The sequence below is a fragment of the Neltuma alba genome, unplaced genomic scaffold (assembly GCF_004799145.2).
Source record: "Neltuma alba isolate B1F8T4 unplaced genomic scaffold, ASM479914v2 tig00006987_pilon, whole genome shotgun sequence".
NCBI classification, from domain to species: Eukaryota; Viridiplantae; Streptophyta; class Magnoliopsida; order Fabales; family Fabaceae; genus Neltuma; species Neltuma alba.
The window spans coordinates 88,251-98,506 of NW_021634644.1; the positions used below are offsets into that span (position 1 = coordinate 88,251).

The following is a 10,256-nucleotide window of genomic DNA, read 5'->3' on the forward strand; positions in this document are numbered from 1 at the left end:
AATAAGTCAAAAATTGGTCAAGTAGTGAAACTCAGCCTCAACAACTCTGGTTAACAGGCGGGTCCGCTACCCCGAATTGCCCAGGCCTTTTTATTTCAAAAAAATAATGGAAGGTAGTTCATCCTGGAAATCGTCCTCTAGAAAGACACCTCCAAGCAAATTTAGAACTCAAAACAAAAGGCATCGATATGCTAAAAAGGCAAACGGAAAGAATGATGGTAAGTACTCGTGTTGAATTTGTTTGGAGTCACTCCGCTGAGGAGCAATGGGGAGTGTTGTATAGGAGAATCCAGTATGAGCAGGTAAATCTATAAAAATTATGCTGGAAACCTGACAACAATCACCAGCAAGCAAAACATCTATGAACCAGTATAGAAATTATAAATTGAAGAGTGGCTACAAGTTAGTAAAAGTTTTGAAATAACCTTCGTCCATGAGTCCGGATTTAAATCAAGTGTAGGCAGAGTACCATTGTATTCCTCCATCCGAAAATGAAGTGGACCTTAAACTCCATTTGGTGGGGTTAGAAAAGTAATAATCTTAAAACGATGAAGTTCCGAGACAAATAGACAAGAGCATCCCTGTATTACCTATTTCAAAGAGAAGGGAAGATAAAGCAGAGCAACCAGGGCCCCCAGTTAGCCAGAGCATCAAAGGGTCTTGTTTGGGTTTCCGCTCTGACTTGACAAAGTAGTAGAAGAGCTGCACATCCTCTGATTCTCCAACTCCCACATACCTTCAACAGTATTTTGTGTCCGCCATGCATTGTTAAATGCCATTGATAGTTAAAGAGAAAACGACAAACGCCACAAAGTATGGTTTCTGCTTTCACAGAGAATCTTTGGAAGGGAACATACCCAGTTTCAAGATGGAAAGGAAGAGGCCCTTGAAACCCAGGAAGAAACTTAACAGCTGAGCGAGCGTGTGCTGAAGTGAAGCAAGCCTGTGAAGATAGAAGAAGAAGAAGAAGAAGCAGAGATACTCGGAATGATGAAGAAGATGGGGAAATTGAAGACGCATCAGCCATTTGCGGGATTCGGAGTGCTATCCTGCTCACTTGTTTGGGTTATGGAACTGATCAGGAAATGCGAGGAGCACCGCCTGCAAACTGCGGTGGATGGTCCGAAAGAATGGATTTAACTTGGGAAAGGAATGATGAATGGATGTTAGTATGATGTGCATTTTTACGAGGTGTCGAAAGGGTCGTTGATCATAATGGCAGCTAAGATGATCGGAGCTGTTCCCTGACATTTCCGCAGAGGTGATAGTGTCAGGTACGTACATGAACAAAAGCAAACGAGAGCGGTGCTTGATTTGCATTAAAATTTACAGCAGTATCTATATGATGTAACGGTTAGAATTCTCCAGCTCAAGTTTTCACGTGTTGACCGGTGTAGAGTTTTTTTTTTTTTTTTCATTTTTTAAACTCCAACTACTTTAATATAATTTTCTTAGAAAGTAATTAATACTCACGTATTAATTTCATTCTGATTAATTCTTAAATGTACTTGTTTATATTTTTCTTTTTCATTCATAACCTCATAAAGTTGAAAAAATTTATTAAGATAGATTTAATAAATTAACTGTTATTTCCTAATTTATGTGAAGTAATTAAAAGCATTTTATAAGAAACAATGGAAGAGTACCATATATATTCCTGATACTTACAGTGTGTTTGACTCGACAGAAGAAAGAAGATGAGAGGGATTTTAATTAAGAGGAGGGGAGGGGAGGGGAGGAAAAGAGAGGGTAGCTACAGAGGGGAGGAGAGGGATCAATTTTAATAATACCTTATTTTGTTCTAATAAAAAATTGACTATTTTAACTTAATAAAATTTAAATGAATTTTCTCACTTATTTATTTTGTTAAGATATAACTATATATAATATACAATTCACCAATTTTAATTTACAAGACACAATCACACGCTTATAAAATATCAAGATAAAAAGTCATGAGTAATAGATTTTAATTAAAGAAAAGACCTTGAACGTAAAAGAAAATACCAACAACCTTTTTGGAATTGGAAGAAGAAGGGGAAAAAAAGATTTACAAATGCTCACTAATTTTGGAGACCATTATCTCAACAACTTCTTGCTAAATGTTCAAAAGAACTCTCTTATGTAGAAATGTTTACGACGGAGGTTAACAAATCAAAAAGGTATATGATGAGTTAAAATATTATCTCTCATCTTCCCTCTAAAAAACTCCACTTTTAGAAAGGAGGCTAGAAAGGAAGAGAAAAGGAGAAGAACCCATTCCCTCTTTAAAAAATATCTTAACCAAAGGGGAGAAGAGTTACTCCTCTCCTCTTCTAAAAAATTGCACCAGCCAAACAAGGAGCCAAACAAGGAGAGGGAAGCAACTTCCTTCCCCTTCTTTCCGAAAACCACATACCAAACATAGTGTAAGTTAATTAAAACTTTTTTTATTACTCGAACAACATTCTATTTTAAGGAAAATTAATAAATGAGATAAAGATGATTTATTTAATCTCATTAAACGCATCTTTTTTTTTGTTGACCAGCCTCATTAAACGCATCTTGGAGTTACAAAGAATGATTAAAAATATACACATTATTATGTCTGTGAATATTTAGAAAGTATCACTATTTATAATTATGGTTATGTCGAATTTACATGGAAGAATTTTAAAATTTCAAATCAGTTTTGTTTATTACACTTCAATAATAATTGATAACATCTGAAAATTAAATGACAACATATTTTTGCAAGTATTACTAATTGGAAATTTTAAAATTTTACAAGTATTTTTTTTTAAGATTTTCACAATTTACATTGGATAACGGCACTCCAATTTTTCCAAGCTGGTTTGCGGTGAATAAATTAGAAATGCACATGAAAAATTTTAGAGGACACGAGGGCTTGTCGTTTTTTCACAGTAACCATTTAAAATAAGTTAATCAGCGCTGTATTTAAATCTTCATTAGTTCCCAATGCACCTTGCTTAAAAATGGTTACAAGCATCCATGGATAATTTTTTTATAGTTTGTTGGCAAAAAACAAAGAAAATTTTTTATATTTTACATTATGTTTGAATGTAAAGAAAATTAGAAAATAATAGAAAATGTTAGGAGAAAAGTTCCCAAAAATAGTAAATAAAAACAAATAACTAAACTCATTGCATAAACATGTATTTATTTATTTTAATTAATAAAGCATCTGATGTAAGAGAGGCACGTTTAAACTGTTAATCGATTCAGAGCTTCTTGAATGACAAAGCCTTTAAAAATGATTTTTCAATCATGATTTATAAACATAAGCTACATGCAAATACTAGTAAACACTTAATAAAAACAAATACAAAAATTATTTTCCGTCGTATAACCAACCAAGAAAAAAAACCGAACAAGCCTTTGAGTTTGGCGTTTCAAGGATTAAAACTTTCCTTTTTGCCCTTTATAAAAAAAAACAATTATTACCGGCAGATTTGAACTTTTAAAGTTGAATTGAACGGTTTGATTTCACCCAAAAATGATCAATCATTTTTCCGCCAGCTAAATCAAGTTTAACATTGCTAAGGGTTTGCCACCTTGAATTTGATCCAATTCCATGACTTCAAAATGTATTCTCTTTCCCCAGCCACGAGGCTCTAACCGAAGCATAAATTATCCCAAGATGCTTGCATTTGGACACGAAAATCTCTTTCATTTAATTTTGAGCATTGCCCTTTGCTATTCTGTATTGCACAGGTTCTACGGATTGATCAATCGTTAATTACATCATCAGGGGGAGCGGCACTGTCAGCCACTTTGTCCTCTTCCATTCTAGTGACCTCTTCATCTTTCCTTTCATCATTGCTTTTCTCAACCTTCAATCTCTGTAACGCAGGAGTTTGTGTTACATATACAATTTACACTACAGCGAAATAATTTGTAACCAAATAATGTCGCAACCCAGAAATGAACAGAACTTACTAACATAAAAATCTCAGGAAGTAAATCAGTGTCATGTTCACAGAATCACAGGTCCTAGATTTTCCTAAAATATACTAACAGTTATTTTTCCCAAAATTACATTGGAACAATGAAGATTAGTGAAATTCCGAAACCAGAAATAAGTGGATTTTTGCAAGCCGAAAGGAGACCAATGTAATTTTTGGGAACCTCAGCAAATAATATACGACTCCCAAACCTAAAGTGACAAATTAGGGAAAAATCTAAGTGCAGTTTGGGGAAAAAAGAAGCAAAAAATATGTAATGTCCCGTAACAACTTCGCACAGCATGGTTGGGCCTTTCCCAAGCTTCCCATATGCAATGATTTTATTGGGAGACTTATAACAATCAAGGCATCGACCTGAGCAGATAAACTCCTCCAAGCAGCACCCAAATAAGGTTCAAATATCAATAAGCATTCCAAGACAAATGTTAGACGCCCCAAATCTCCCCATTTGACAGATGCAAAAGCAAAACTAAGAATCTCATACCCACTCTCCTCTTTAATGCTTGGACTCCTAGAGGAACAAACCACAAGTTCATCTACAAGCATTCTGGCTCTTCTAACCCAATAATCTACACATCAGCCACAGAACCACTCTCCAGTTAAAAGGAGTGAGATTGGATCGATTCTGTCACAACATCAATGATTCTACACACCAGGTCCTAGCTTAAAATTGCGAGTTAAATGTGCACCTATTCCCCCAAAATATTTCGTGAGTGGGACTTAGGGGAAGACATAAAAAACTTCCAACACGAGCAGAAAAAAGTAATCAAGTTCTGGCATTGATCACCTTTGTTACTACAGGCGAGTCTTTCTCTTTATGTGCAAACATATTTGCATAGAGTTTAGCATCTCTTTTGTCACTCTCAAGTTGAAGTTGCTTCAATTTCCTCTGAAGCTGCTTTACTTCCCTGGAAAATGAACAGACCAATTTGTTCCAGCATTGAGAAACTCAAACAGTCAACCTAAGTAGTTCCCTTTGTTTGAGGATTATATTTATCACGTACCTGTTCTGTGGGTCTGCCTCAAGAGCTTGCTTTATGTCTACATCTGCCAAAATATAGTCCCCAGTTTCTATACATGCTTGTGCTCGTCTGTACAATGCTTTCACATTACGGAACTCAACATCAAGCACCTGGTGCAGAAAGTATGAAACGTTAGACAACAATTTCTCTTGACGCTCAGGACTCAATGTTATTTCTTTCCAGACAATAATCACATTGCGTCAACAGTGCCTTTAGCACAAAATACCCCCTGAAAAGAATAAAAAGTTAAATTCAGGAAAGAAGAATCTCAACACAACCAACTTTGAAGTCCCTTCTCACCATCTACATTTGAGGCCATCAATACAGCTGATGTTCATGAAACAATTTAGCTGGAAAATGAATGCTGATCAGAGATCTCAATAAAATCTTAACAACTGACTAGTACTCTGATGAGAACTAGTGTGTTTCTTTTTATTTACCAAGTACTTTGACCTAAAGCGTATAACTTGTCACTCTTCGTTTTCACAAAAATGTTATATTATCGAGAAAATGTGCTCATTGAAGTGGCTGCTTCAAATCTTATGCAATACTTGATGGACTTTTTACCTGAGAGCATAACTTGATTGCTTCTGAAAAGTTATCAAGTTTGAGGCTACATGCTGCACCATTCAACCAGCATGACACTCTCAGTGCCTTAGCCAGCTTTTGCTCATCATCCCCAAAGGATCCATCTTCACTAACATAATCAACAGCCTAAGAGAAGACAGGGGAACACGGAATTAGCAACACTACAAGTACCTTAATGAAATTTCAAACAACCAAAGCCACTTCAAAACAAGACGTACCTTGTCGTACTTTTTCCCTGCTCTCTGAAACTTGCCATTTTTAAATAACAGATTTCCTTCTTCTTTCTTCTTCCCAGCTGCCTCAATTTTCTCACTATTATTTAATTCCCATGGTCCTTTCTCCTTTTAATGGGGGGGGGGGGGAAGGCCAAAACATAAATGAATATGCAAGCAAACTATAATTCTGTTTCCCATTTCTCTAAGAAATAAGATTCCTTCATAATCAATAGAATGAAGCCGAAATCTATATTTCCTCAGTGGAAAATAAGCAAATGTTACCTTAATAAAGTCCACCATGTCAACTTCATAGACAACACTAGACCCCGGGGGAACAGTAGCCAAATCAAATCTTGCTTCAATGCTTCCAAATGCATAATCAGGATGTATACTTACAATGGCCTTCTCACCCTTCTTCATTGTAGCTACTGCTCGATCTAGACCAACAATGACTTGTTCTACAGGAAGTAACGTACAAAAAATAGTATAATTGCTTCTTAGATGCCTCAAACTATAAATCAATGAAGGAAAAAGCAAAGTTAAGCAACAGCAGGGATAAACATGCCTTCATCAGTTATGAATTCCAAAGGCTTTGTTTCATCAATGCCTTTCTTCTCAAATATTGGGCCATCTTCCACCTTAGCTACATAACTAACTGCATGGTAATCAAGCCGTGGATCAAGAAATGATTGAGATGTGCAATGAAAAATAGTTCGAATTATATCATATAACTTGCATATACCATTAAAAGGATACGGGTAAAAGGGAAAAATGTCCTTATACTTATCAGTTGCATACTCAAAATCTGCTAATATTGTTCACCATATCACGATTAAGAGGTGATTCTTTGTTGTGAGCCAAGAAAAGAAAGTAAGTATCATAAATTTCCCATCCTTAATCTTCTAGTTTCTAACACAAAGTATCGGTTCTGTTTTGTGTTGTATCAGTGTTTATCTGGTGAGACATAAACTATGATATTTAATATATTTAAACACTACATTTCATAGAAGCATATGATGCATTGCCAGACACATATCTATTCAGTTGCTCCTTGAATGCGGCTTTCGCCTTTGACAACAATACCTTCAACACTATGTGAGTAATTTAAAATTTTCCCCAGATCCAATAGAAATTTGTGGATGATTATCTGTCAAAGACATAAAGTGGCACTGAATCTGTGTATGTTATAGATGAAATTTTGTTACAGACTATTAATGGATAGAAGAGATATGACTTGCATAATTTATGAGTTACACCATTCTCAGTTCACTTTCTAACTTCACAAAAAGAGTAACATTAGTACATCACAGAGCAGATCTAACAGATGCTTTTCTGAGTCCTTATATACTGATGCTGCTGATGTTACAAGTCTTATTAAAGCTTGTCAGGTAAGATAACACATAAAATTAGCACTTGTTCAGTTTAAATAATGAATTGGTCATTATTTTCTTACTCGTAACAATGGCACCCTCATTGGCTGTTACGGAGCCTTCCCCTTCTCTCAGTATCTTCTTTAGAACTTTGGAGTCTCCAGTAACATTAATGACAGGCTTGAAGGACACCAATTCAATATCGACATGCAATACTGAATTTGGCGGGATTGAATCCAGCCTGCTTTCTGCTTCTCCCCCCTTCTCTCCAAAGGCATCTGCAGGAAACAAAAATATCATAATTTCAAAGTTCAAAATAATATCAGACATTGGACCACATGATCCCCAAAGCTAAGGAAGACAACAGAAATTAAAAACTGGCATCCACATATAGAATAGCTGATGAAGCTGTAAAAATCACTGAGATTAAGAGGATTTGAAAATGGAATCTTAATTCACAAACATAGCTAAGAGGATTTGAAAATGGAACCTTAACTCACAAACATAGCTATGCCTAGATCAGTCTTAACTTTCATTTGTCAATTCATCATTTGGCTTCTCATGACGGATGCATATGAACTCCTGGTCCCATGAGCTGACTTCTTTTAGTCAGACCAATTATTTCATTGAAATCAAAGTGCTATAAGAGTTAATACTGGCCAAGGTTCTTCCATCCCAACAAGACTCAAGATAGTAAATACATGAACATACAACACAGAACTGTTCGGAGGACTAACAGAAGTACAGAACAGAAGACATACACTGAGGTTGAACAATTAACTTCGCCTTCTCTCCCCTCTCCATAGTCATAATTACTTTTGGTAATCCTGGAAACAGATGACCTTCAAGAAGTATGATAATGGTCAGACACATGGTAAGAAGATAGACTCAATTTTCTTCCCGATAAGGAAAACAAGTGTACAGATACCATCATCCATACGGAATTCAAATCCCTCTTCTGATGTCTCTGCAACAGTAATGCCGTCAATTAATGTCACCCGGTACTTCACTGCAACAGTAAAAGAATCAGAAATTATTGAACCAGCCCCGAAAAAAAAGTAAAACCGACCAAAAGAGATACAGGAAATCAGCAAAAGAAAACACTGGATGGATACAAATCATCTAACTGATATGTTCAACAGAAAGGGAAGTAAAAAATATATGCGGTGTCACAATACCTAGAACTTCATCTAGATCACAGGGTCTCTCATTCCTGTTTCCCTTCTCCATAATTTTCTTGATAATCCCGCCATCTTTGCAAACATCAACCACTTTGATCCACGAAATGAGTTCAACCTCAAACTGGACAACTGAGTTGGGTGGAATACTTCCGGAATTCCCAACTTCATTGCTTGACTCAGCAGGCAATGTGAATAATGCGACCTCTCCCATTTTCATGGTGATAATCCCGTGATCTAACCCAGCAGCCACTTGAGCTGCCAAGCCCATCAAGGCATCAATATATGAGCAACCCAATAATCAAACAGCCCCTTAAAAATTTTATCATGCATTTCTAAAAGCAACTCCAGGTCAAATGTCAACCAGAGGTCTGAAACTCACCTTGACCGACTGTAAATGTAACAGGTTCACCCCTATCTCTGGTGGAATCGAACTTTGTCCCGTCAAGCAAAGTCCCCACGTAGTGAACTGCATTCAACAACACCATCGTTGTCCTTATATTTTACGAGACGAACAGTGTCTACGTCTCATCTAGTTTGCCAAAAAAACTGCATTTTACGTTGTTTGTATCATTGCCTTTCAGTATAAAGCAAAATGTCAGAGAGATGAGTACCGGTTACTTCGTCATTGAATTCAGGGGTCTCCCACCCATGCCCGCGCTTGAGAAGTTTCTTCTTGAGGCGGGAGTTATTCAGTTCTCTCTCTTCACCAACCTTCTGCGGAGGCGCCGATTCGATCACTTCCCCGGGTTCTTCGTCGAGGTCATCCTCGTCCTCAAAGTCCGACACGTCCGTGGCTTTCTCAGCCCCCATGGCTTCACCCTCCGATCAGTCGCCCACGACAGCAAACGGCAACTAACACAGCCCCTATTCTTCCACGGGAGTCCTGAAAGTATGCCCAAAAGCGTGGATGTGCCCGTAGCTCTGTGGCGGGACCGTCACTGTGCAAGATATATATCCCGTTCCGGTGAAGCACTCCGTATATGCCACTGAGGCACTGGGGGGACCAACTCGCTGCCTTGTGGTTAATATTGTCATTTTACCCGGTAACTAAGGATATTTAAGTAATTTCGACGTAGTTTTCTTTTCATTTCCATTAAATTATTATATTTACAGTACTCCACGAAAATACATTAATAGCCAAAAAAAAATTTCTTAATATTGGCTCCTTTGTCGTTCATTTACAAGGCCTTTATTGCCGTGCTTCAGCCCATTGAAGGCTTCATAGTGCGGGCCTCATTATATTCTGGAAATGATGCATCGGAGACAAAAAACAGTATTTGGATTATTGAAAAATTACGTTTTAAAAGCTTTTTTTTCTTTTCTTTTTTGTATATTATAAAAATATTTTTAGAACTATGGTTTTGTTTCTACTCAAATATCTCCAAAAACAGAGCTAGACTGACTCCAACAAAAGGGAATATCCAATTACTCTCTTAAACCAGTTTTGATGGTCATTATAATAAAATTTATACCATTTAAATATAGTTTTAATGGTTTAAATTTAAGAGGTTAATATCCTCCTAACAATATTTTTTTTCATACATACCACTCTAAAGATCAAACCTAGAATATAATGTTTACAGTGCCGACATCTTTTATACCTGGACTAATATTTATTTGTTATATATGGCCTGTTTATATGTATGAATACATAAGTAATGTTTTATTCTATGCGTAGAGTCTTAGAGTGATGCTATGAATTGGGCCCGCGCAGCACTTGAGGAAGCACGTGGAGAGGGTAGGACGAAAAGTGAAGGCTTATGATCAAGCTACCCTACTGACAAAAATTTGTTCAGTTGATAAGAAGTCGGTACATAACTCATAAAATCATAAGTTCGTATCCCGATATAAGAATGTTATTAATAGGCGATTTATAAATATTTTTATAAATGCTCTCTAAATCTATAGATATGTC

General features: G+C 36.5%; 1 protein-coding gene across 1 annotated transcript; it reads right to left on the reverse strand.

The window, feature by feature from the left end:
• Positions 1-3,390: 3,390 nt before the first annotated feature.
• Positions 3,391-9,263, reverse strand: LOC114751566 (peptidyl-prolyl cis-trans isomerase FKBP62). The gene is made up of 13 exons (XM_028940220.1): positions 8,953-9,263; positions 8,721-8,807; positions 8,339-8,596; positions 8,089-8,169; positions 7,922-8,002; positions 7,244-7,438; positions 6,356-6,445; positions 6,073-6,248; positions 5,794-5,916; positions 5,555-5,701; positions 4,970-5,097; positions 4,753-4,873; positions 3,391-3,842 (listed from the first exon to the last, which is right to left on the reverse strand). The coding sequence occupies exons 1-13, from the start codon at positions 9,149-9,151 to the stop codon at positions 3,729-3,731; spliced, it is 1,800 nt and encodes a 599-aa protein (XP_028796053.1). The 5' UTR covers positions 9,152-9,263; the 3' UTR covers positions 3,391-3,728.
• Positions 9,264-10,256: the final 993 nt, after the last annotated feature.